Source organism: Urocitellus parryii, chromosome 15 (genome assembly GCF_045843805.1).
Source record: "Urocitellus parryii isolate mUroPar1 chromosome 15, mUroPar1.hap1, whole genome shotgun sequence".
Classification (NCBI taxonomy): domain Eukaryota; kingdom Metazoa; phylum Chordata; class Mammalia; order Rodentia; family Sciuridae; genus Urocitellus; species Urocitellus parryii.
In genome coordinates this window covers 887,651-914,132 of record NC_135545.1, presented here as the reverse complement: position 1 = coordinate 914,132, position 26,482 = coordinate 887,651, and the positions used below count along the sequence as shown (strand labels likewise).

At 41.9% G+C, this 26,482-nt stretch overlaps 2 protein-coding genes across 4 annotated transcripts; one reads left to right on the top strand and one right to left on the bottom strand.

Annotated features, from left to right (window-relative positions):
- Positions 1 to 7,584: 7,584 nt before the first annotated feature.
- On the bottom strand, positions 7,585 to 13,943 carry Znf772 (zinc finger protein 772). Of its 2 annotated transcripts, none has more exons than XM_026381672.2 (4): positions 13,769 to 13,943; positions 12,895 to 13,021; positions 12,314 to 12,421; positions 7,585 to 11,683 (listed from the first exon to the last, which is right to left on the bottom strand). In XM_026381672.2, exons 1-4 carry the CDS (start codon positions 13,793 to 13,795, stop codon positions 10,536 to 10,538), a joined length of 1,410 nt encoding a protein of 469 aa, XP_026237457.1. In that variant the 5' UTR covers positions 13,796 to 13,943; the 3' UTR covers positions 7,585 to 10,535. The 2 variants fall into 2 exon arrangements, with proteins under 2 accessions (XP_026237457.1, XP_026237458.1); XM_026381673.1 differs by lacking the exon at positions 7,585 to 11,683 and adding an exon at positions 11,748 to 12,130.
- Positions 13,944 to 17,392: 3,449 nt separating this feature from the next.
- LOC113177141 (uncharacterized) lies at positions 17,393 to 23,511 on the top strand. Of its 2 annotated transcripts, none has more exons than XM_026381670.2 (4): positions 17,393 to 17,537; positions 19,328 to 19,366; positions 20,109 to 20,235; positions 21,416 to 23,511. In XM_026381670.2, the coding sequence occupies exons 1-4, from the start codon at positions 17,517 to 17,519 to the stop codon at positions 22,561 to 22,563; spliced, it is 1,335 nt and encodes a 444-aa protein (XP_026237455.1). In that variant the 5' UTR covers positions 17,393 to 17,516; the 3' UTR covers positions 22,564 to 23,511. The 2 variants fall into 2 exon arrangements, with proteins under 2 accessions (XP_026237455.1, XP_026237456.1); XM_026381671.2 differs by lacking the exon at positions 17,393 to 17,537 and adding an exon at positions 17,554 to 17,693.
- The last annotated feature ends 2,971 nt before the right edge of the window (positions 23,512 to 26,482 follow it).

Here is a 26,482-nt window from a genome sequence, read left to right as displayed (position 1 = left end):
GTGATTCTGAGATGTCACAGGTGGAGACATCCCATGGAACAGGACGTGAGTTCCCAAATCAGGGAAAGTAGCAGGTCTGGAACTTTCAAAGGGTTAGAAGATGTGCACAGGACCAGGGCTTGGCCTCTGGATCAGATTGAAAAGGAAGAATCTTGTTTTATTTCACATGGGCTCTTTAATGAGGAAGGTGAGGACTCAGACTTAGGAGGTACACTATGAGGGAGGCAGAAGAATCCCTGACTTCCCTTCAGAAAGGAGTAGGTGATTGATTGATTGGTGGTACTGAGGATTGAACCCAGGGCTTTTGCATAAGAGGCAAGCACTGTACCAACTGAGCTATATCCCCAGCACAGGAGCACATCTGAAGTAAGAATTCTGTTTGTACAAAGAGAGTCCTGGATGAAGTACAGATGCCTGGAGTGGAGGTGTAAGTTGTTATAAACATGCTACCCTGTAGGCTTCATAGACTCCTAGGGTTGCTCTGTGAACAAGGGAAATATAAGTTGGGATAGTAGAACATTGGACCAGACCTGGGCATACATTCTGATCATCTACCCCAGTCCCGGGACCTCAGCAAACATTCTCCAGAACATTCTTCAGAGTTGGTTGGTAAAGGGACCAATCACTGAGCTGCCTGCTCAGCATCTCCCAACAACTTAAGAATTTATAAAATATTTATTACACTAATTAACCAATATCCTACATGTGTTTACATAGCTAGTCAGAAATTAATGTAACCAACAGGTTATAATTGTTGGGATGTTCATTTACCTTTAAGTATTTGCTTACAATGAAAAGTGTTATATAGGGCTGGGGATGTGGCTCAAGCGGTAGCGGCTCGCCTGGCATGCGTGCGGCCCTGGTTCGACCCTCAGCACCACATACAAACAAAATGTTCTGTCTGCCGAAAACTAAAAAAAAAAATAATAATAATAATAAAAAAATAAAATTCTCTCTCTCTTTAAAAAAAAGAAAAGTATTATATATTACATGTTTTCTTAATCTTAAAAAGGAGAGGAAATATCTAAATTTTCAAAATTCTTCCACTTCTTTTGCACTGAAAACACATAGACTTTTAATCTATAAACTGTAATTGCCAATGCAGCGTGTTCTACTATGCCAACATGAACCTTATGGTGTGGAAACCATTTTTATCCCCATTTTACAGATAAGATCACTGAGGCTGAGGGGAGGTTATGTCCTTGTCCAGAGTCACAAAGGTGCTAAGCTTAGCCTTAGGTCACTTTGCTCCAGGCAGGGCAGAACCACTAGTATCCATTTTCCATGGTCTGCCTCTTAGCCTTTTTAACTCACCTGGTTTCCTACAGACTATAGCTAGCTCTGTGTACTGTACCCACCTCTCCCTAAATAGTCCCCTTCTCTGCCACTCTAGCTTTTAACACTCAGGAGTCAGAAATTTTATTTAAGATAACCCAAGAACCTTGCCTGTTCCTGGTCAGGTTTCTATTCAGGTGAATGAAAACTGCCTTCCCTCCATTTATGTTGCTGGCATTCTTAGGGCCTGCCCATGCCAGAAACTAGGTAGTTTCTTTTAGGCCGTCAGATCACTTTGAGGGAAAGTGGAATCAGCCACAAACGTGGCTAGGCCTAGAGTGAGAATGTGGAGGTGAGTGCAGCTGACCTCTGATTAGAGATAGGTAGACAGAGAAGGTTCTACCAGGCGACCAGCACACTGGCTTCATACTAGAGGCTCGTAGCACAGAAGTTAACTAGTGAGATCAAAATAAACACACAAAACTCAATTTACCTTTTTCTTTGACCAGGTCTGAGATGGCTCTCCCCTCTGGCTCCTGCCTCAAGCCACCCGGTGGGGCAGCAAGACTTACTCAGGACTAGCAGGAGAGAGAGAGAGAGAGCACGCCAGGAAGTGGCCTTTTATTGGGGAACAAGAAATTCAGGGGAAAATTCCATCCGATGAAGGTCGCAGGGGATAGCATTCCAAGGTCAGGGTCAGTGATTGGTCTCAGGGTAAATGGTCAGTCACACCCCCACACGGATGGGCTCTCCTACCTAGAGAGGGTGGGGATTAGTTCCGACACAGTTTAGCCAGAGCACCTCACACTCAATCAGGGAGGCGCCAATCACATGCGAGAATGGCTTCCCACATATTCCCCCTTTTTTCTTAAAAATCAGGCAGTGGTTCACTCTTTCGAGTTTCTGCATTCTTGTTCCGAAAACTTGCCATCCTATAATTACAACACAAAAGAGAATTAACAGCAAAGAGAACAATCCAATAATGTACCAGACCGAGTGTTTAAGAATATTTCCAGGGTTAAATCCATTTAACTCCTTCAATATTTGGTTAGCCAAAGAAGAAGGATCTGAAAAATCAGCTCTATTATTTTGAATGTCTTGGATATGGTGATGAAGTTCCCAAAGATCCAAGCTATTGTTATTATTTTGCCAAATACCTAACAAATGGTTTTTAACCTTCTCCCAATCCCAGAGGGAAGCATTGTACTTGGCAGCTGTAACACACACACATTTATAATTTGTGTGGCATTTAAGCCTTTCTTTAAACTTTAAGACTGAAAGTTCATTACATATGTCTATAACAGTTGCCTATAAGGCATTTAACTTAGTCTCAATCCTTTCATCAATATTTACTTGATTATGCAGAGCCTTGGAAGTATTTTGAGCTAAATTATTAAGAAATTTTGCATGTTGAATATTTTGAGACAATGTCAGAGAGGCAGAAACACTGGATGTAATAAAAGAAACTAATGCCAAAACAGCAACAATTATAATTCCAATAGCACATTTAGGTCTTGCTAGCTGGGCATGAATTTGCTGCAAGACTTGTAAACTAGCTTCAGCATACCATGGCTCTGAAATATTAGCAGGTAATAAAACAAAAGAGGACTGATGAAGTATCAGCACTCCTTTTCCTCCATTATACCTAGTAATACAATTGGTTAGGTTACATTTGCTACATGTAACATATCTGTCATCTATCCATTTAACTTTTACATTTCCAATAATTAAAACATAAGGAGATTGGACACAGGCCCGTAAGCCATAGCAAGATCCCTCCTTACTGTTCTTGCCAACAAATTTTGGTAAAGGCTTCTCTGTAAAATGTAAGAATTCTGAGGCAGCAATTAAGCGCCAAACATCTTTTTGAATACCACCCTCACTGTAAGTCAAAATATTACTAACAAATCCTGCAGGTGTCATAGCAGAATTTTTTCATAATTGTCTCTTATCAATTTTTGGAGACCAGTCTAAAATATACCCACTATCTTTACACACCTTATGTTGTACAGGTAAAGTATTTATGCAATCCATCCATCTAGGAAAGGTGCCAACCTCAATTGTAGAACTATTTGGACAGTGGGGTATTCGAGGAGGTTTTGCAGAAATGACTGGCTTGTTATGGGAAAGTCCCATCTTAATTACTGATCTAGTATAAGGTTTTAAGTCTCCATAAATAGAATAATTAGTCAGTCTAGGTCTACCAATCGCTGTCTTTTCCTCAAATGATACTCTCAGACAGCCAGCATGTTTATCGTGTGACCAACACAAAGGTAATTGGGCACTGTAGCCAGAATAATTAAATCTAGTCACATGATTGGGAATAATATGAGTATCCGTAAATCCTCCCATCATGAATGAGTCATTAATAAATACTGGAATAGATTCTCCAGTCCACACAGCTGGGTATACCAGGGGTGGATCTGGGAAATATGTCCAGTAAGTGTCTACTTGATTCCCCTTTACCTGACAGCCCAGCAGGGCAATTACTGTCGCTACCATGAAGACTGGGGTCCTGTTTTTTCCTAGGAGTCGAATTATTCAGGAAGCCTGTGTTGTTAGCTTCTTCACGTCTTCCCATGGAATCAGCTTTTCGGCTGGGTTAATCTGGTTTTTCCTTGTCTTTTTTCGATATCTCTTCCTTTTGAATGGGGGCTTCTCCAGGTCGATCTTCAGTCACTTGAATCTCGGTTCTATCTCTTCCATGTCTGATTGCACATTCAGGCACCCAGATAGGACAAAAAGCACCTTCTGGAAAAATACAAGCATGACCTCTGCCCCACATAATCACTGGGTCTGGGCCTTTCCATTGACCAGTCTGTAAATCTTTCCACAAAACTCTTCCTAAAGGGCCTGTTACTGTGGGAGACATTTGTCTCTCAGCCGCAGTGTGACCTTCTACATCACAGTTTAAAAAATTTAAAATGAACAAGGCATGATCGAGGCTATTTTGGGGATCTCAACCCTATTCCCCCCTTTTAATTTTTGCAATTGAAGCTTAATAGATAAATGAGCTCGTTCCACAATGGCTTGACCTTGGGGGTTGTAAGGAATTCCTGTTTTATGATTAATTTGAAACTCTTGGCAAAATTGTTGAAAAGAAGAGCTTACGTAAGCTGGAGCATTATCTGTTTTAATCTGTATAGGGAACCCTAACACAGCAAAGGCTGCTAGTCAATGAGAAATTACATGTTGAGTATTTTCTTTTGTACATGCTATGGCAAAAATAAATCTGGAATATGTATCAACTATTACATGTACATAACATTGCTTACCAAATTGAGGAATGTGAGTTACATCTATTTGCCATATTTGATTTGGTTTTAACCCATGGGGATTTACCCTGATGGTGGAGATGGAGTGTGAATAACACACTTAGGGCATTGACATACAATTTGATGAGCTTGTTCTCTGGTAATATTAAATTTTTTTACGTAAGCTAGAAGCATTTTGATGATGCAAGGAATGGGAAGCTTGTGCACAATCATATGAAGACATCTGTTGACAAATAGCTACTAATTTATCAATCTTGTCATTACCTGAAACTAAAGGTGGTGGAAGATTAGTGTGAGCCCATATGTGTCCTATGAAACATGGGTATTTTCTCATTAGTACTGCCTTCTGTAAATTATGAATAATTCAAATAACTCTTGTGATGAAGAATACACAATAACTGAAGTTTCAATATTTTTGGTAACTCCAACTGCATATAAGCTGTTAGAATAAATATTAATAGGCTCATTTGCAAAGTAATTTAAGGCACAAATCAGAGCTTGAAGCTCTGCTCTTTGGGCAGAAGTATATGAAGTTTGCATTACCTCTGTGTGAGCACGACTATAAAAACCTGCTTTATCTGAGCTTGAACCATCAGTGAACACCGATAAAGCTTCATCTATAGGGTGGGCACACACAATCTTTGGAAAAATAAGTGATGTTAATGATGCAAATTGAATAATTTTATCATGAGGGTAATGAATATCTATCTATCTGGCCAGGAAAATCAACAAAAGCTATCTGCCATAAGCTAGAAGTTTGAAAAAGCCAATTATTCTGTTGAACAGAAAATGGAATAATTATGATATCTCTCTTCCCTCCCCAAAGATCAGTCTGGTACAGTTTCAACCCTCTAATCACATGGTTGGCTTTTCTGGTGACCAGCCTCCATTCTTGTATTATGGGAGCCCACCATAAATCACCTCATTAGCATAAGAAAGACAAACCTCTGGAAGAGTCCTAAAAGTTTTGAAACCCTGAACCAAAAAGAACCAGATATATTTCTTATCACACTTTACTTTCTATTTAACATATGTTAAGATTTCCAATTGTTAAACCAACCTTACAGTTTACATGTGTACACACATACATCAATTTAATTTACTGAAAATCTTTTTAAGAATTTTATTGGCTTTTTTTGGCATCTACTTTCTTGTAGTGGCCTTTAGTTTTCTTTTAATATCATTAACTGGTTTTGTTATCCATGTAATAATTACTTCACACCATATTTGGAATGTATTCTATCCTTATTTCTTGGAAGAGTTTAATAGAATACAAATTATTTCTTCATGAAGTGTTTTGTAGAATCCATTAGTGAAGCCATCTTGAAGTTTTTGATGGGGAGACTTACATTTACACATAGATTAGCTTTGCCTGTTATCTGGAAATATCAAGTATCTAGCAGAGGAGTTTTTTTCAGATTATCTATTTGTTTCTGAGTGAACCTGGTCATTGGTATTTTTCAATCAATTAAAAAAATTATAGTTGTAGATGAACAGCATGCCTTTATTTGTTTATTTTGCATGCAGTTTTAAGGATCCAACTAAGTGCCTTACATGTGCTAGGCAAGCACTCTGCCACTGAGCCCCAGCCCCTCGATCAATTTTTGTTCTCTTATTTTCAGTTTACTGAGGAAGAATTGCTTAGACACATGTTATCCATTTATTTTTTATTTTAAAACAGGGTCTCATTGAGTTCAGGCCTCAATAAGTTGCAGGGCTGGCTTTGAACTTGCAATTCTTCTGCCTTAGCCTCCCGAACCACTGGGATTACAGGCATGCATCTCTGTACGGGCTGCCCCAGGTTACTGTGAAAATCAATTCTAGGTTCTAGTGCTAGGATGGAAAGCCCAGGCAGAGACCCAAACTCACTATATACTTGTCAGAAGCTGGCATCTGGGCTTGCCAAGGTAGAGAGAACACAGAACAAGAAACCAGAGATGCACACAAGGCCATTTCCAAATATTCAGCTAAGTACAGATCTGAATATGCATGTAATACCCCACAGAAGACAGCCAAAGAGCCAACAGAAAGGATCAGATCAGCAGAAAGGATCCTCTTAAGGCTTGGAGACCAGAGAACTCCTGTTCCAACCAGTTTGAATGGAAATGTTCAAAATTATTCATGAGGCATCAGGAAATAAAATTCTTCTGCCTTATTAGATGGGGAATAAAAATGCTTGGAATCAAGGCCTTAAAAGATCATATTGTCTCCAAGTAACTTAATGTAACAGAAAAAAAAAGAAGAAGAGAAATACAAAAGTTTTCAATACCCAAAGAGGCAAAATTGAGTGTTCAATCAAAATTATACCATGTTAATTGTATCACATCAAACAAGGTAGATTTTAGGGCAAAGAATACTGCCATAGATAAGGAGGGTTGCAATGATAAAGAAGATAACTCATTAAGTGGACATAGCAATAGGAAATATTTATTCACCAAATAACACAGCATCAAAATACATGAAGAAAAAAATGATAGAACTGCACAAATAGGTAAATCTACTTTTACATTCAAATATATAAATAATTATTTTCAAATAATTGATATAAACAATTCCCAAACACAGAAAATCAGGATACAGAAAACTTAGACAATCTTATTAGCTTCTTGACCTTTGACACTTACAGAACCCTTCACCTAACAATAGTACAATACACAGACATGTCAGGTGAACCTGCAAATCTTACAGATAGCCATATTCTGGGCAATAAAGAAAGTTTCAATAAATGCAAATGATTCAAGTCATAAGGTATGTGCTCTAAATTAAATTATAAATTACCAGAAAAAACAAAGAAAAACATGAAATATTTGGAAACGAAACAATACATTTCTAAAAAGAGCCATATGTCAAAGTAGGAATTTACAAAGAAATTTTAAAAGATTTTAAACTTAATTAAAATAAAAACACAATATATTAAGTTTCATGGGAGGGAAATAAAATAGTCCTTATGGGACAATGCTACCATTATGCACCTATATTAGTAAAAAAAAAAAAAAAAAAAAAAAAGCCAAGGGTGTCAAATGAAGGACCCCTTTCATATTAAAAAGTAGCAAAAAAGAAATCTAATAAAAGCTGAAGGTAATAATAAGGGTCAGACTGAAAGAGAAAAAATAGAGAAATTAATGAATCCATGTGCCTTAAGATCATAAAATTGATAAATCTCTATCAAAACTGATCAGAAATAAAACATTCTGTACAGACAACATCAGCATCATGACATGACTACATGTAGCATGACTACAGATTCTAGATACTGCTGGTAATAAGGGAATTTTGAACATTTTGACTACTTAAATAAAATTAACAAACTACTCCTTGCAAGACATAATCCATCAAAACTTGTTCTTGACAGAGAAAGAGGAAGAGGAGGAGGAAGAGGAGGAGAAGAAAACTACTATGAAATTAATCTTGTAGTTAAAAAACTTTCACACGAAACAAATTCCAGGCCCAGACAGCTTTGTTGGTGAACTCTACCAAAAACTTAAGGAAGAAATATCAATTTCACAAACTGTTTTGGATAATTAACTAGCAATTGTTTTGGTTAATTAACTAGCTCCCAAATTATTCTGTAAAGCCAACATTATGCTGGAACCAAAGCCAAGCCGAAGCATTAAAGAAAGTTAGAAACTAACATCCCTCACAACTGTAAATACAATAAAATAAAATACCTAAACAAATCCACCAATATATAAAGAATAATACATCACTACCAAAAGGGTTTTTTTCCCTAGAAATGCAAGGTTGGCATTACACTGAAAAATCAGTCAATTAAATTCACCATTAAAAGTCTAAAAATGTAGAGGGGGCTGGGGCTCAGCAGTAGCACACTTGTCTGGCATGTGTGAGGCACTGGGTTTGATTCTCAGCATCACATATAAAATAAATAAAATAAAGGTCTATCAACAACTAAAAAACATATTTAAAAGACTAAAAATGTAAAATGAAAACAAAGCACAGATTGCAGTCATCAATATCCTAGGAATACCATCCCCCTACACACACACACACAAATCCCTACCTCCTTGTATTTACTCTGTCATGTAGTCCCTTCCACCTTTACCAGGACTAGTCATTGCCACCTACAGAATGTGTTATAATCACGTGTTACAACCTGCACCTCTAAAATGGAATTAAATTATAAATCAATAATGAGTTAGACACTTCAATTTGGGTCCTGGGTAAGTCTCTCCAAATGATTTGCTTTGGAAATATTTCTCCATATTGGAATACACTCACAGTATAACAGAAAAAAAAATAAATCTCTAATAACACAAGACAACATGGATGAACACAAATAATCAGAATTAAAGAAGTCAGATACATCAGAGGACATATTGCATTAGTTCACATATATAAAATCTAGGAAATGCAAACAAACCTACAGTGACAGTGGATTGCCTGAGGACAGGACAGGGAGAGAAATTATAAAGGGAATCAAGAAACTTTTGGCTGCCCCGGTGCAAATATGTATCAAAACTTATGAGACTGGGGGGCTGGGGTTGTAGCTCAGTGGTAGAGGGCTTGTCTAGCATGTGTGAGGCACCGGGTTCAATTCTCAGCACCACATATAAATAAAATTCTATTAACAACTAAAAAAATTAAATTAAAAAAACTTATATGAGACTGCACACTATAATTATGCCCCATTTGTCGCAGAAAATATTTAGAATGATATCTCTGAGAGTGACCTTAGCCTCAAGAGACAAAGGTGTGGGAGTCTTGAGAATTTCCACAAACCCTCATAAAGCCAAAATGATGGAAACATTTGTGGAGATACTTTTATTTATCTAACTATCAATTTATTTTTGAGATGGGGATCCCATCATGCAACCCAGGCTTATCTTGAAATCTGAGTTCAAGTGATCCTCCTGCCTCAGCCTTCTGGGTAGCTGGGACTACAGGTATGGCACCACACCTGCTACTATGGATAGTTTCTATCCCTATAGTCTGCTGCCCTCTCCTAACTCCCTGTACCAACTGTGATCACACCTTTTCCTTCTATGAAACACCAGAGGTATCTGTTTTACAAATGACATATTTCAGGTCCAAAGGGTCAAGTTCTCTGCAAAAGGGCTGAGAAATATGAAATGTCCTTTGAGAACAAGGGACCCAATTCAAGATGCTCCCAGACACAACAGAGATTGTCAAAATTCCCACCGCTTAGGGTAACTTTGGTCACATAAATACTCTCAGCATATAGATCCCAAGATCAGATCTGCAAAGATCAGTATTCTTTCCTAGGAGAGTGCAAGCAGCAATACATGTGAGGCCAACACTAGATTGAGGGCTATTCTTTGCCATCCTCCTAGCATCCGAGACACCAACAGCTAGGGCTCTCACAAAATGTCTTCATCCCTTCATGCCAGTGGAATCTAATTCTGCTCCCAGACCAATCCACAAGTGAATCCCCAAGATTAAATATGATGTAGAAATTAAGACATCTGTTGCCAAGCCAGAACAATATGAGGCAGGCAATTTCAGTTTAAGTGTCTGAGAAGCTAGACCAATCCATCACAGATGCCACCTGAGACCAACCATGTCCGTGTAGAAGGGAAACCTGTGCTGGCAATCAGCAGAATCCTACTGGCCCAAACCTGACCCAATCCAGGCTTAATCTAGTCAGGGGAGGGGCAGGAGAGTGTGAGAGTGCTCCACAGCCTTGGGCTACTCATGATCCCATGGAGGGACACAGAGGTGTGGCTCTCACAGTACACTGGAGTGCACAATACAAGGCTCTAAGTGCCAAAACAGTGCCTCCTCTCAGAGGCAATGCCAGAGATACAGTTCTGGCAAGGGTCCTGCGCAAAAAGAAAATGCAAAAAGCCCCAGAAAGCTTCCAACACAGCTGGCATTCAGGATTTCCCCAGGATGGATGTTTGAATGTCTGAGGCTCAACCTCTGGCTGAGGGCTATGCACAAGGGCTGCTTCCTAATCTGTTCTCAAGTACCAGTCATGCTGAACAAGGACATGGCTGCAGCTACAAATTAAGGCCTTGCTCCAGTGTGGACTTTCCAGTGGCGGATAAGAGAAGCCCTTTGCCTGAAGGCCTTCTCACACTCACTGCATTTATATGGCCTTTCCCCAGTGTGAATCCTATGGTGCTGAACAAGTACATGTTTGTGACTAAAGGCTTTTCCACATTCATTGCACACGTATGGCTTTTCACCATTGTGAACCCTTTGGTGAGCAATAAGATCGGAGCTTTGGCTAAAGAACTTTCCACATGCAATGCATTCATAAGGCCTTGCTCCAGTGTGAACACTCCAGTGTTTAATGAGCCTATACTTGTGACCAAAGTATTTTCCACATTCACTGCATTCATAAGGCCTTTCTCCAGTGTGTACACTCTCATGCTGAACAAGTGTGGACTTGTGGCTATAGGCTTTCCCACATTCACTGCATTTGTAAGGCCTCGCTCCAGTGTGGACTCTCTGGTGGACAATAAGGTTAGAGCTATGATTGAAAACCTTTCCACATATGCCACATTCATAAGGCATTTCTCCAGTGTGAATTCTCTGATGCTGAGCAAGTATGGGTTTGCGGCTGAAGGTTTTCCCACATTCACCACATGCATAAGGTCTTTCTCCAGTGTGGACTCTCTGGTGCTGAACAAGTGAGTCTTTGCGGCTGAAGGCTTTCCCACATTCACTGCATGTGTAATGCCTCTGTCCACCAGGAATGGTCTCCTCATACCTGGTATTACCATGTGGATCCCACTCACTGTGAGGGTAATGGTGCGGGAAAATGCTTGAGCTGCTTGGGGAGTCTTTACAACTCTTCCTTGTCATAGAAAGCATCTCTGAGGGTTGGACAGGACAGTGGTTCACAAGAAAGGTATTGCCCTTGTCCCTTCTAGTGGGTTTCTCTTCACTGGGCTGCTTGTGGTGCTGGCGAAGGTTTGCCGTGAACCAGAACTGTTTCCCACATGCCATGCACATGTATGGTTTCTGCCCAGGGTGTGTGTCCTGGTGCTTGGCCACGTGTGAAATATCTTTCAAGAGCTGACCACATCTCTCACAGAGGTGGGACTCCTGAGTAGAAAAGCCTCCCTTGGGAGTCCTGGTCTGTGATACTCCCTCTATAAAAATGCTCTGCTTAGGTGCCTCCTCATCCCGTACTCCATGCCAACAGCCTAAAAGCAGAGAAATGCTGGTGAAGTACAAATTGACAAGTATTAGGAGTACCCTCATTACAAATGTGCATCAACGACAACTAAGATCATAAATCACAGGAGGTCAGGACAACAGGCCTGAAATTAGGTTCAGTAGCTGGTATCTGAAGATCATGGAATGGAGGAAGCCTTCATGGGAGAAGACACAAATGTGACGTACAGCACAGGAAGATGATGTAGGGTCCCTAATTAAGTCTTTTACAATCAAATTTCCTTGGCTTCTTGGGACAGGTGAGAGTTGTACAGAAGGATCATGTTCATGCTCAAGACAATCAAAGTGCTACTGGGTATCTGTTGTTTAAGGACCGTGCAGGGCATGTTCACTGAGATCAGGCTAATGTTGACGAGTATTGTGGAGGAAGCAATGGAGAGGAACAGCTGAGATGCAGAGGCAGAGACATGGAATGGCTAGAGACCAAAGATCAGAGAGTAAGTCAAACGTGTAAATAGGAAAGTAGACAGAATTGAAGTATGGCCAGTGACCTTGGCACTAAAACAATTGTGGGCATAGAGAGGTTATGGAATGATTTAAACTCAGCCCTGACATCATAGATAAGTTCCCCAGCTTCCCCTCCCCAGGGTCACACTTACCTAGAATCTCTCTGGCAATGGCTGGAATTATGTCCACCCAGTCAGGTTGCCAGGGCTCACTGCCCAGCTCCAGTGAAGCAACTCTATGAAACATGGATGATGCATGTCCTAAGGGTAAGATAGGACAGATAAATGGCCATCACTGGTTTAGGTGACCCACCCTACAGAGAAGAAAAGTAAATATTATAAAATAATTTCACAGTGGGGTCAACCCAGTGGTCGTAGCAAGTAGTAACCATACTGGTCATTGCAATTCCAGGCACTAGCCACAGGAAATGTCAGCTACAGGAAGGGGGCAAAATCTGAGGCACAGAGATGTCAGGGAGAAGACAAAATGGATATATTCCACTGGCTGACTGGCTTTATCTCTGCAATCCTTTGGGATGGCAGGTTCTGGGACTCCTGAAAAGCAGGAGGCAGAAATGCACACAACCCAGGTCCAGCATCCACAGCACCAGCTCCAGGGAACTAGGAAGGAGGTAGTACACATGGCTGCAATGTAAGAAGGACATGGCTGCCCTGGGGAACAAGGAAAGGGAAGAGTCCAGTTCAGGACACTGGGGGGGGTATAAGGGCCTTACCCAGGGAGGCCATAAGAGCAAAGTTCTCCAGCATCACATCACGGTACAGGTGCCTCTGAGCCTCATCAAGGAGTTCCCACTCTGCCTGGGAGAAGTACAGGAACACATCCTCAAAGTTCACCTGCCCCTGCCACGATGGGGAGAGCCAAGTCCATGAAGTGCCTCTCTTCCAGGGGGCCCATTCCTGTCCTTACCGCACCCTCCCCCCACAGGAAACACCAGAACCAGGTGCCACTAGTGTCTTCCTCCTCATGATCCCATCAATCACCGAGCCTACCACAGCCCAGGCAATTGGGCTCTAGGCTTCACATACAGGGTCCACCTTCTGTCAGCCGATTCCCGTTAGGCCTGGACCAAATGTCCTGCACGACCCCACCGTCCCGGGGGCCACACGGTGAAGGGGGCTTAGGACAGCATCCCCACCGGGTAGGTCCCATAATTCTTCCAAGTTTATAATACCCGACGGAAGAGGGAAACTGTGAGAGGCAGGAAATCCCAAAAGAGCCCCGAGGGTCTGCCTGCCCCCCTTCTGCCCACAGAGCGAGGGGGCTTCAGCTCTGCCCTCCGTTTCCACCCCCAACAGGCGCGCGGCCGCTCCCCGGGCTCCCCTTGCCTTCCTCTCCGCCATCGCCACCTGCTCTTCCTGAACGGACCCTCCCTAACCCTCGGAGCGCTCACCTGTGGGAGCCTCCCCGGGCTCCCCTCAGCCCCCAATAGAGGCTCAGCCCCACGCCCGCGCCGCTCCCTCCGCTGCGAGTCCCGTCGGCAGGGGCTCAGCCGAGCGCTCCGAGCCCCGCACCTCCGAGGCTGGGCTGCGGCGGTCCCACAGGGGGGCTTCAGATGCGGGGTCGGGTCGAGCCGGGGATGCACCCACCTGCGCCGCGTCCGTCTGAGCCGCCATCGGGCCGGGGACTGGCCGGGTGACTAGGCGGCGCCACCGCGGAGGCCGCGGCCCGCTCCGTTCAGGGAAGACAATGCCTCGGCTCCCGACTTCCCTTCCTGTCACCACGGGCTTGACATAGCGTTCCTGGGACTGATCGACTACTCAAAAAGCAAACAAGATGTCTCCCGTGAAGGGAGCAGGAACTTCCGCCTAACCACTTCCGCTAGAGCGGAAACGCCCCGTCCCTGCGTCTTGATTGACTCGGAGCTACTGAGGCTTCTGGGTAGTGTAGTTCTCCTGGCTCTAGAGGAAGCTCCGGCCAAGGGCCAAACCTTCAGAGTAGGAGCCCAGCTGTGCCAATAGCGGGGCCTGGAATTGGCGTCTGGAGGCTGTGTACTAGGCTGAGCTTTGCTTTTTCTGAAGAGCAGTTTCTGTTTTTGATGAGTGTAGTCTGTAACACATCACAGAAATACTTACCATTTCAGCCTCCTTATGCAGAAAATCCGCATCTTAAAAATATAAAAATGGACATACTCTGTTTTAGTCTGCTTTTTCACTGCTGTGACTAAAGAACCGGATGAGAACAACTATAGAAGGAGAAAAGTTTATTTGAGGGCTCAAAGATTCAGAGGTCTTAGTCCATTAAAGGCCCCCTCCATTCTTCAGGGCTGGAGTGAGGAAGAAAATGATGGTGGAAAATCATGGCAGAGGGAAGCAGCTCCACCTGCCAGATACAAATATATGCCAGAAAGCCACGCCTGAATTCCCACCTCCTCTAGCCACACCCTACCACTTCAGTTAATCCCTAGCAGGAGATTAATTCACTGATTAGGCTAAGGCTATAACCCAATTAGGTCTTCTCCAAACCTTCTTGCATTGTCTCACACGTGAACTTTGGGGGATACCACATCTAAACCATAACACACTATCTGTGCTAATATCTTTCCGACTTCTACAGCTGGAAGCTATTAAATGTTATAGTGTTTTCTAATACATTTAACCTAAAGCTCTAGACCTAGTTTTCAGAGCCTCAACGTTTTGGATTAGGACAAAACAGACAAGACTCCAGACAGGGCACATGAAACATGGAATAGGAATGTTTGAAGGCCCTGAAGATGTAGCTAACTCTTGTTCTGTGGTTACCTCATGCAGGTGGCCTTGGGCTCAATCCCTTTACCTGAGATCCTCATTCTTTCTGTTTTCTCATTTTCATACTTTTCCAGCTGTAGAAGTGTGAATGACATAAATTCCTGGACTGTGGATGTAGCTCAGTACCACAAACACAAAATATATTTCTCCTGTGTATAGTCAGTGATGGGTCAAACTTAGTGACACACTTTTTAAAATATATTTTATACTCCATACATCGGAATCTATTCAATCACTTTGAGTATTTAACAAATACATAAAAAGATGGACAATTTACCAATGGTCATTCAATAATGAAAAGACAACATGAACAATTTATGTGCAGAAGAAATAATCAGCAAATCAAATTTTTATACATAGGAAATGTTTTAAATAAAAGTATGGTATAAGGCTATTTGAGGCCAAAAATAATAAATGTAATGGAATTACATTTACAAAGAAAATAAATTTCTGAATGTAATGTGAGATACCAAAGAATGTACATTGTAGCAAGAAAATCTTAAATCTGTGGGAATGAGGAGTAAGGAATAGCATCACTGTTGGTGGTTGGTAATCTTTAATTACTTGGTCCCACTGGAGCATTAGAATAGCACAGGGTCACCAAGACAATGGGGGGCTGTGGCTGTGGCTCAGCAGTAGAGCACTTGTCTAGCATGTGCAGGCACTGGGTTCAATCCTCAGCGACACATAAAAAAAATAAGATAAAGGTATTTTGTCCAACTACAACTAAAATATATTTTAAAAAGATTATGGGAAATACTTAATTATAGGGTTGCTTATCTGTTCTGGCTTATAGGTTGCTTATCTGTTATAGATTCAAACTGGCCCTTTGAAATATCAGGCCCCTCCCTTCATGAGGATACAGTTCTATTTTTGTATCCTGTGGTATTATCTCTCTGTTCACTTTTTCATCTAAGGATAGTTTTGATGCTCCTTGGGTCTCTAGCTGAAGAATTCTTACTTCCAGTGTCTATGGACCAGATGGTCATATCTAGTTAGAAGCCTAGAATTTCCTGACGTACTGGGTGGTGGCTCATTCAACTGTTCTTTAACCTTGGGAACACCAGGAGGTATTTTAACCTGTTTGGTTGGTTGCAGTAATTACCTTTTCCTCTTTTCCTATAGAAGTCCACACGTTGAGGGTGGTCCTGTGACTGGGTCTTGAGGAATACTTGGTTTTCATGCCCTCTTGGATGAGTTTGACTTGTCAAACACTAAGGAATGTGGTATCCAGCCTTGAAGGAGGTCTGGTTGAAGACAGGGTTTGAGAATCAAACTTTTATATTATTTTTCCTGGCAGACATGAAAATATTTCTAAAAGCTGAAAACAGAAGTGGATCCCAGAGATTATAGAGAAAACTTATAGACCCAGAAAAAGTTGCTGTTTTCCTTTTAAAATACCCTCATGAAATTTATTTTGTGTTTTAAATTAGATAGGTGAATTTTCCACTAGGCAATTACTTTTCCTTAACTAAATGACCACGTAGTATATTCTTTCCTTACTGATCATGTTATTTGCAATTCCACACATATATGCATCTGTTTAAGTCTGTGAAGGAATCCATTTTTCTATTCCTGTGGCAAATGTTTTGAAACATTCAGTGGAATGTTCCTAAAGGTATAGGAAATTTTTTTTAATTTAAAAAAACATATCTGTGCAACAACTACCCATGATAAGTTTCTTAGGCATCCCCTCTTCTTTGCTCCTGTTACATACCCAGAAAATGCCCTAGAGCTTGTGTCATCTGACAATTTGATAGTTATTCCGTTGATGTCTTTAAATTTTACACAGATTTCCCTAGATGATATGCTTTTTTTAAAATTGCCAGATTCTGAGTTTTCTATAAGTAGTATTGTACTGTATGAATTTTGTTATGGCTACGTTTTGTAATATGGTCATTTATCTACAAAAGTTGGCTTACGGATTTGAGTTTTGTCGCCCTGACTTAACAAGTATCTGTTTGGTCCTTGATAGGAGAGAGCACACAGATCAGTGTGGAGTGCAGGAATAAAGACTTGGCATCCCCAGCCCTCTTGCCATCGGTATCCATACTTCAGAGCCCTTTCTCATCTCAAACATCCTGCCTTGCTTCACCACCCTCGTCCTTTATATTGAGCATCTCCTTGACTTGCAAACTTTGGGAGAACATGATTGGTGTTCTATGTTGGTCCTGAAGAGCCTATTCAAGTCCTTGAGAAAGAAAGACTGAACTAGCAGCTTTTCAGGGAAACTGAGACTAGCCCGTCTGCAATACGGACAATGTCGGGACGGTCTGTTGGTTCTTGATCCAGATGTCTCCTTTTCTTCCTCGGCCACCAGGCCCGCCTCCTTCCAGTTTAACGCCGGGGAACTACGTTGCCCAGAAGGCTCTGCGCCGAGCCAGGCGTTTCCGGCGCCGGAGCGGTACTTCCGGCGTCGTGTGCGGCGACTGTTTTCGCTCCTCTGGGTCCGCGCTGTCGGTCGGGGGAGCGCTGGCTCTGCTGAGGTGTCAGGGGGCGGGAGGACCGTACCGGAGGAAGTCTTTGTCCCCTGTCAGAGCCCTGGGGCACGGCGACGCCGCCGTGAGCGCGCCCGCCCGGAGGGAGTCGGATGGCGGCGGCCGCGGCGCGGGTGAGCTGCGCGTGCTGGGCCCGGCCCGGGTCGGCTCCGCGTGCGGAGGGCGGGCGGCCGGCCTCTGGGAGTGCGGGCCACAGCGCGAGGGAATGAGTCCCCGCGGAGGGAGGTGAGCAGACAGGGACGCCTGGGGGAAGAGGAGACGAGTGGTAGGTACGTTCCGTGGGCAGATGGCGGGTGCTGGAGGGACTTGGCCCAGGGCTGGCCGTGGGCAGGGGAGCGGTGATCAGAGTCCTGGGGGATTCCCTCGTGTGTCACAGGGGTCCGAAAGAAAGTAGGGGGAAGGGCCATCTCAGCTTTCTGTTTGTTTGTATATATTTTTCATTTTTTCCTGAATCACTGGCAAATGGACATAGGAGAGTTTTTGCAGGGAGCAGGTTTCAGGGAGATGAGGACTTAGGCTTTGGACACGATGAGATGTCCCAGAACCAGGATGGGAGCATCACCTGGGCAGCTTGCTCCTTCACATCTGGAGTTCTGGAGAGGGACTGGGCTACAGATAACTAAGAGGTGTTCAGTGGAGGCCTGAACCAGAGCCGGGCCTGGAGCTTATATTCAGGAGAGGAAATCTTACGTTTTTATTTCAGATGGTCCCTGAGATGAGGGAGGGCAGAGGTAGGCCTGGTGGGTAGGGCTGCCTTCTTAGGGGTAGAGTCCTGTGGTCTGAAGTGGTTCTGGTTGGCGTCTGTAAGAGTGGAAGGATACAGTATCAGGAGTCAGGACTGAAATGGAGAACAAAGTGTTGGACAGTATAGATTTGTCACTCCAGGCTCAGCATGCCTTAAGTGGCTACTCCCTGTGGAGAAGAGGAAAGTTTGTGGGGCTGATAGAGTATCCCTTTTGGTGCCTGAGTTCCCCCTACCTTAAGGGCAGAAGGGATGATCACCTGCCCCAATGGAAGGACCTCCCCCCCAGCAGAATTGCCTACTAGAAGGTTTATAACAGGCAGCTAGGTTGCCAAACCTACCCACTTGGTTTCCTCAGGCTCAGGTCCTATATTTATTGACTTTTTGAATTTATGAAATAGGTACTTATTTAAGCACTAATTGATCAAAATTCATACTTACACATGGGGCAGTTAAAACAGCATGGACTGTAAGCACTTAATACTTGGTTGAAATTTTAATATGGTGTTCAGCATTTGACTAAAATCAAATGTCTTGCTGGGAATGGTGGCAAATATTTGTGATCTCAGCTATTCCAGAGGCTGAGGCAGGAGGTTCCCAAGTTCAAGGCTATCCTTGATCACTTAGACCCTGTCTAAAAATTAAAAAAAAAAAAATGGGGATGTAATTCAGTGGTAGAGCACCCCTGGATTCAATCTCCAATGTGAAAACAAAAACCCAAACAGTAAAAACACACAATCAACTAATGTCCTAATTAATGTTTTAAATATCAAATTCTTATTTCAAAGGTGTATTTAAAAAACATCCTACATTACCAAAACCTTCTACATTATCAAAACCTACCAGTTTGTTTGCACTGAAACTATTGATAGTAGCATTATGTGCACAATAGAGTACTTGACACATATGAATGAGTTTGATTCAAATAATACTCCTATTGGATGGGCACCATTATTATTCCTATGATACAGATGACAACATTGATGCTTAGGAAGTTTGGATACTTGTCCAAGGGCACTTAGCTGGTAAGAAACCATAAGACTTAGGCCCCAGATGGTAGATGGTTAGGCACACCTGACTCCAGGATATGTAAGGGAACTTGAAAGGTCCTTTGAGATGCCAGTATTATTACCTGCTTCTCACATCCTTGCTTTTCCATAGGTTCCTATGGCTGTAGAATCACTTATAGATGATGAAGAGGTAAGTATAGGTGCCCCAGGTCTCACCCTCTTCAGTTCCCACCTCTATGGTTTCTGGGACTGTACTGTCCTGGGACTCTTCTATTCTAACCTTCTCTCTGCATTCCCTGAAAGGTGGTCATGTGGTATCAGGGCCTGAGTCCAGATCAGGGATTATATGGAGAGGTTCCCATTCCTGGAAACCATTGGCATGAGAGTCAGAAGTTATTAAGACGATAGTGATCAATATTAGAAAATGCTTTGAGCTGAGATTTTTCTAGGAGTGCTCAGGCAAAGCTAGTTTTTCATTATGTTGGGTGGCATGTTCGGAGGCAGGAGCTGGGCATCTATTCTGAGATGTAAAGGAGGTATAGTGCAAAGAGTGATATGCATGTCTGGAGAGTGTATATGGATGGCCCTAAGGTCCTTGTACTGAGGGCATAAGGGACAAGTGACCCAAATCTGGCCATATTTGAGAAGCATGATCTGGAGGATTGCAGTAAATTATTTGGCAGGACAAGGACAGGACTCTGCACATCTAGCCCAGAGATCAGATGGACTCTATCCACATGTCTCTTATTGCCCTGTGCCAAAGACTGTGGTCAGTGGAAACTTGAGAGACTGGGCATCCATGGCTCCAGAGCCTGATATCTCCCTTGAGGTAGGGGGTAAGGAAGAGAGTAAGTAGAAGTGGATTTGGTGGAGAATACTGAGAGTTCCAGGAAAGGAGGCTACATATAAACTCAATTCTTCCCATGTGACAGGGTTATGTGACCTTTGAGGATGTGGCTGTCTACTTCTCACGGGAGGAATGGAGACTGCTTGATAATGCTCAGAGACTCCTGTACCGTGAAGTGATGATGGAAAACTTTACACTTGTGACCTCTCTGGGTAAGGTCTTTCTCACCATCACAGCATCCTGCGCAGGGCTTTCCTAAAGGCAGATATATCCTAGGTCATGGACACTGCTGCTTTCTCCAGTGATCTGGAGTAGGTATTGTAGGTAGTAGGCCTGAGCTGGTACATTACCACGTTCTCTCCACAAACTATCCCAAAGCCATGCAGGGAAGGACTTGAGGATCAGGAGTCTTGTAGTCAGCCTAATGGCTCTCACCCTGTTGGCCTCTCAATGGCCTGGTGATGCTGTGTAAATCCACGGCAGTTCTGTGTCCCAGGTTCTGTCCTCCTCCTCTAGCTGACTGACCTGAGGTCTGCCTGTGCCAGGAACTGAGGCCATGATGTGGTCACAACTCTCCTGGGTTGTTTGCAAGACATTCTTCCAAGATTCTTTTTGTATTAGTTTTCTTTCCTGGGGTTAGTTGTGAAATGGGTTCTCTGGTCCAGCGTTGGTCTCTTACCTGTCCTGTCTTTTCCTTAGGACTTGTATTTTCTAGGACATGTGAAATCACTCAGCTGAAGTCATAGGAGATCCCTCCATTCCTGCACAGGGAGTTATGACTGCAGCCATGCTGAAGGGTATTTGGCGGGTAGAGCTGAGAAAGATGTGAACTCAGGGATGGGGTCATATCAAGACGCTATTAGTGCTTCTGATATTTTGGTGGCTAAGGCATGGGTAACTTCCATCTTCTACATTTTCCTGCTTAACATTTCAGTTATTTTTGACCTGGGGCTATCCCCCACCTCTCTTTCATGTTTTACCCATTCTTTAGCATTTGCCAGCAAAGGCTTTTGCTGAATGTGTTGTGAGGTGAGCATTTATCTGAGTAGTCCTTGGACACAGACTCTCCAAGTGCAGTCAGTCTGGGGGGATTTGGACATACCCTATGGACTGTGTTCCATGTCTACAGCAGTTGAGGCCTCACAGAAAGCTGTTTGCAGGCATCCTACCTGTGCTGTACCCCATTCTATGTCATTGATACCCAGGAGACCTCCCCAACATGTGAGTTTGCCAGGTTCAGAAGTTCACAGTGAACTCCTTCCTGCCTGACCTAGCCCCCTCATTCTCCCAGAAATACCAGGGACTCTTTACTGGGATACCTGACACACATTTGTGAGTGTGCTGCTGCTCCCACTAGAGTCATGCTCTTCATCAGCATCTTTCTGCCTTCAGGTTGTTGGCATAGAGCAGAGACTGTGGCACCTTCTTCTGAACAGAGTGTTTCCACAGAAGGAGTGCAAAGTGAAAACCGTCACCAACATCAGAAGCTGTGCTGTGGAGAGAAACCCTTAATAAGAGAAGAGGACAGGGTCTCGGTTTTGATGGGCTGCAGAATCCACCTGTCAGAGAAGCCTTTGCAAAGCAGGAAGGATGGGAAAGATTTTACACTCAGCTCAAATCTCCAGAAGACTCGCCGTAAAGCGGAGCCTCCCAGGAGCACTGGGACTGCAGAGGCCGTTAATTCTGGGAAAAGGCACTACCAATGCAGTGAGTGCGGGAAAGCTTTCGGTCAGAAATATTTGCTTGTTCAGCACCAGAGACTACACACTGGAGAAAAGCCGTATGAATGTAGTGAATGTGGAAAGCTATTCAGCCATAAATCCAACCTTTTTATACACCAAATAGTTCACACCGGAGAAAGACCTTATGGGTGTAGTGAATGTGGAAAATCCTTTAGCCGAAATGCTGACCTCATTCAACACCGCAGAGTTCACACTGGTGAAAAACCTTTTACATGTAGTGAATGTGGAAAGGCTTTCAGGCATAATTCCACACTTGTTCAGCATCACAGAATCCACACTGGAGTAAGGCCTTATGAATGTGGTGAATGTGGGAAGTTCTTCAGTTTCAACTCCAGCCTCATGAAGCATCAGAGAGTTCACACTGGAGAAAGACCTTATAAGTGCAGTGAATGTGGGAAATTCTATAGCCACAAGTCCAGTCTAATTAATCACTGGCGAGTTCATACTGGGGAAAGACCTTATGAGTGCAGTAAATGTGGGAAGTTTTTTAGCCAAAGCTCAAGTCTCATGCAACATCAAAAAGTTCATACCGGAGAAAAGCCTTTTAAGTGCAATGAATGTGGAAAATTCTTTAGTGAAAATTCCAGCCTGGTTAAACATCAGAGAGTTCACACTGGAGCAAAGCCTTATGAGTGTAGAGAATGTGGGAAATTTTTTCGCCACAGCTCCAGCCTTGTTAAACATCGGCGGATTCACACTGGAGAAATGCCTTATGAGTGCAATGATTGTGGGAAATCGTTTAGCCAGCGTTTCAACCTCATTCAGCACCAGAAAGTTCACATTAGAGAAAAGTCTTGATGCTTCAAATGTGGGTAAACCTTTATCCACACCTCCAACCTTTCCACAACCCTGGAGAGGACACAAAACTAAAAGGCATTACGAATGCAGTTAGTGTGGAAAAGACTTTAATCAAAGGTCTGTTCTGACTAGGTGGCATAAACATCACAGCCCAAATAAATCTTATCAACACAGTGAATGTGGAGGAAGTCTTAAGCCAGTGGTGTAAACTTGTTCCACACCAGGAAGTTCAAACTGGAGAAAGGCCTTAGTAGTGACTTAACAGAGAAGTATCAGGGACTGAATATCACTCATTCCAGACATGCACACTGAGAGAAGGATGAAAATTGCTGCCACCATGCTTCTCCCAAGATATGGTCCTTTGCCTGTAGGCTCTAGGGAGAAGAGGAACTTGTACTCTTGGCTACACAAGGTGGAATTTCCATCTAACTAAGCAAGGAGGTAGGGAGGAACAGAATGTCTTGGTTCAAGTAAGACTGACTCTTGCTCTTCGTACTGAATGTTAGATTTTCCTAAATAAATAATTCATGTATACCTTGAGGACCATTTTCAGAAGACTCTCAATTGTATCTTTTATATTTCATCAGGTTTCCTGGGAACATGTCTGTAATGTTCTTCACACTCTCATGTTAGAAGTTAGTCCAAATATTTAAGTTTTTAAGAGCCTTTCAAGTGGTTATTTGTTTTCACATCTCCTCCAAGAATATATCACATTATCAGTTCTTCATATCCTTCCTGACACTTTCTAATTCATGGACTATTCATTTTAGTCATACCAGTAGGTATGCAGTAGTATTTTGTTGGGTTTTAATTTCTTCTCCCCTAATGGGTCAGTGTTGCGTTTTTTCATGTGTGTCGTCTATATACCTTGAGTGAAATGTCTGTTCATTTTTTTTGTCTGTTTAAAAATTACTTGTTTTTTTAATGATTGTTTTGAAATTTTATTAATATTTTGGATGCAAGTATTGCCTATATTTTCTCACAATCTTTGGCTTTTGTATTTATTTAACAGTATCTTTCCTAGGGCAGAATTGCTTAATTTTCATGAAGTCAAATTTATCCATGTATTCCATTATTGTGTACTGGTACTTCATTCTCTTTCTTTTACTATACTGTATCTTTGCCTTTAAATATTCATTCTTGTAAAATATTTGTACATTTAAGTCCAGATGAAGAATTTATGTAGAAATGTTTACATGTGCACATATCCTCTATTCTAAAACAACCTAGCAAGCAATTACATTCCAGTAGTTATAGACATATTTAATATCCAGTTATTAGTTTGAAATATATATATATATATATATATATATATATATATATATATATGTACTGGGGATTGAACTCAGGGGCACTTGCCCACTGATCCACATTCCCAGCCCTATTTTGTATTTTATTTAGAGACAGGGTTTCACTGAGTTGCTTAGTGCCTCGCATTTGCAGAGGCTGGCTTTTAACTCTCATCCTCCTGCCCCAGCCATCCAAGCTGCTGGGATTACAGGAATGCACCATTTTGCCCAGCTTGAAATATAATTTTTATTTAATTATTTATTTTTAAATATTTTTTTTTAGTTGTAGATGGACACAATACCTTTATTTTATTTATTTATTTTTCTTATGTGGTGCTGAGGATTGAACCCAAGGCCTCACATATGCTAGGCAAGCACTCTATCACTGAGCCACAACCCCAGCTCCGAAATATAATTTTTAAATTAAAGGAAACTGTGTCCCTTAGGGAAGAGGTTATTTTCAGGATTGGGCAGGAAATGTACAACATGAGCTTAGACATATTTCTGCATATTAGAAAGTAATGTAAATAGGATAATATTTATGTATTAGTTTTCTATTGCTGTCCTTATAAAGTATGACTTAAGCAACACAAACTCATTATCTAACAGTTCTGAGGGTCATAAGTACAACACAACACAGATTTCACTGGGATAAAATCAAAGTATTACAGAATTGTATTCCTTTCTGAAGTCTCTAAAATTTGTTTCTTGCTCATTTTAATTATTGGCATATTTCAGTTCTTCATGGTTATAAAATGAGATCTGGACTTTCTCATGACCTATGAAGAATGGGGAGCTATAACCTAGATTAAACGTAAGCATAAACTTAGATGTGCCAGTGCTTCTCTGGCCTTCTTTAAAGACAATAACATCTTGACTATGGAATAATGTGTCCACATTTACAACCCATGAGTAGATGAGTCTCCTTAAAGCCATCAGAGGGAATTTCGTTTTGTTTTTGGTACCACGTATTAAACCCATAGGTGCTTTACCACTGAGTTACAGCCCCAGCCCTTTTTATTTTTCATTTTGAGATAGGGTCTCACTAGTTGTTTAGGGCCTTGTTGAGTTGCTGAGATTGGTTTTAAACTTGTAATCCTCCTGCTTTAGCCTCCTGAGCCACTGGGATTACAGAAGTATAACACCATCACTTTATGTGACTCCAACTTCACCCTCTGTCTACTTTAATATAGTTTCACATTTATATTCAAAATGTGAGTGGGAAATAAAGACCTATAAAAATGGAGTATTACACTTTAATAATGGTAAAATGTTCATAATCTAGGAGCTGAAGGTGTGGTTCAGTGGAAGAACACTTGCCTAGCATGTGTGTGCCCCTGGGTTTAAGTCCCATATCATACCAAGAAATGCTAATATAAAAATGAGTTTAAAAATCATGTTATACAACCAGTAAATGTAATTGTAATGAGCATAGATATATGCTTTTAATATTTAATGGCATTTTTAACTGGTTATATGATTTTGGTTGATTTTTAAAACTTTATTCTAACCTGTATTTTCCACATTTACTAGAGTGAACAATGTTTATTGTACCTTGAACTTTTTTTTTTTTTAAATTCAAACTCAGGATCTTTCTGCCATGGCCTCCAGACTAGCTGGGATTACTAGGCATTTGCCACCTCATGAAGCTTAAAATAAAAAATGTTAAATGTGTAGTAGATTATTAATTATAAGTGCTTAAATCAGTTTTTATAAAGATTTTTAAAGTGATAACCTAGTAGGACTGACAGAGATGAATAAAACACAATTAATGATGAAGGAAAGATTGAGACAATCGATTATTACTAACATTAAGTAATTTTGTGTGTCAAGAGTTTTACCAATTTATATGAAATGTACATATTTTTTCAAAAATAACTTAAGAAAACAAACAAACAAAAAAAAACCTTGAATAGCCTATATATATTTAAGAAACTAATTAAAAACATTTTCCCCCAGAAATAATTAAAGGCCTAAGTACTTTTCACTGGTGAATTCTACTAAACATTTTTTTAAAAAACTAACAGCATGGGCTGGGGATGTGGCTCAAGTGGTAGTGCGCTCCCTGGCATGCCTGCAGCCGGGGTTCAATCCTCAGCACCACATACAAACAGGGATGTTGTGTCCTCCGAAAACTAAAAAAATAAATAAATTTCAAAAATTCCCCCCCCCCCTCTCTCTCTCTAAAAACGTAAGCACAAATAACAGCATAATAATACATTATTTGAGAAAACAGAAGGAAGACTTTCCAACTCATTTTAAGAGGTCAACATAACAGTGTTCAGACTCCTGCAAAGGCTGAGGGGCAGTTGGAGGAAGGACATGAGTGCAGCACGCAGGGTGATCTGGGTTCATCCCCCCTCCACGAAGTACAGTCAACACACCTAGTGAGTACACGTAAGGAGTTATTACAGAACTATTCTGCTAATTAAAAGGGTGAGAATTGAAACACCCTTAACTAAATATATTGCAAATAAAACTCAATCAAAAAATAAAGCCAAAAAAATATGGATCATTAGATTTTTATCATGAAAATGTGGCTATCTGACCACTGGACAATCTTCACCCCCGCCATTTAATTTCCTCCTGCAGCCTGGGAGCCTGTTAAGAAGCCAGAGCACCTCCCTCCT

Excerpts from the sequence above, each read along its gene's own strand:
- LOC113177141 (XM_026381670.2), top strand. The coding sequence starts at position 17,517 with ATGGCGGCGGCCGCGGCGCGG. Across the intron at positions 17,538-19,327 it reads TGGCGGCGGCCGCGGCGCGG|GTTCCTATGGCTGTAGAATC; the intron begins GTGAGCTGCGCG and ends GCTTTTCCATAG. Across the intron at positions 20,236-21,415 it reads TACACTTGTGACCTCTCTGG|GTTGTTGGCATAGAGCAGAG; the intron begins GTAAGGTCTTTC and ends TTCTGCCTTCAG.
- Znf772 (XM_026381672.2), bottom strand. The coding sequence starts at position 13,795 with ATGGCGGCTCAGACGGACGCGGCGCAG. Across the intron at positions 12,422-12,894 it reads TGCTCTTATGGCCTCCCTGG|GACATGCATCATCCATGTTT; the intron begins GTAAGGCCCTTA and ends TCTTACCCTTAG. Across the intron at positions 11,684-12,313 it reads CATTGCCAGAGAGATTCTAG|GCTGTTGGCATGGAGTACGG; the intron begins GTAAGTGTGACC and ends CTCTGCTTTTAG.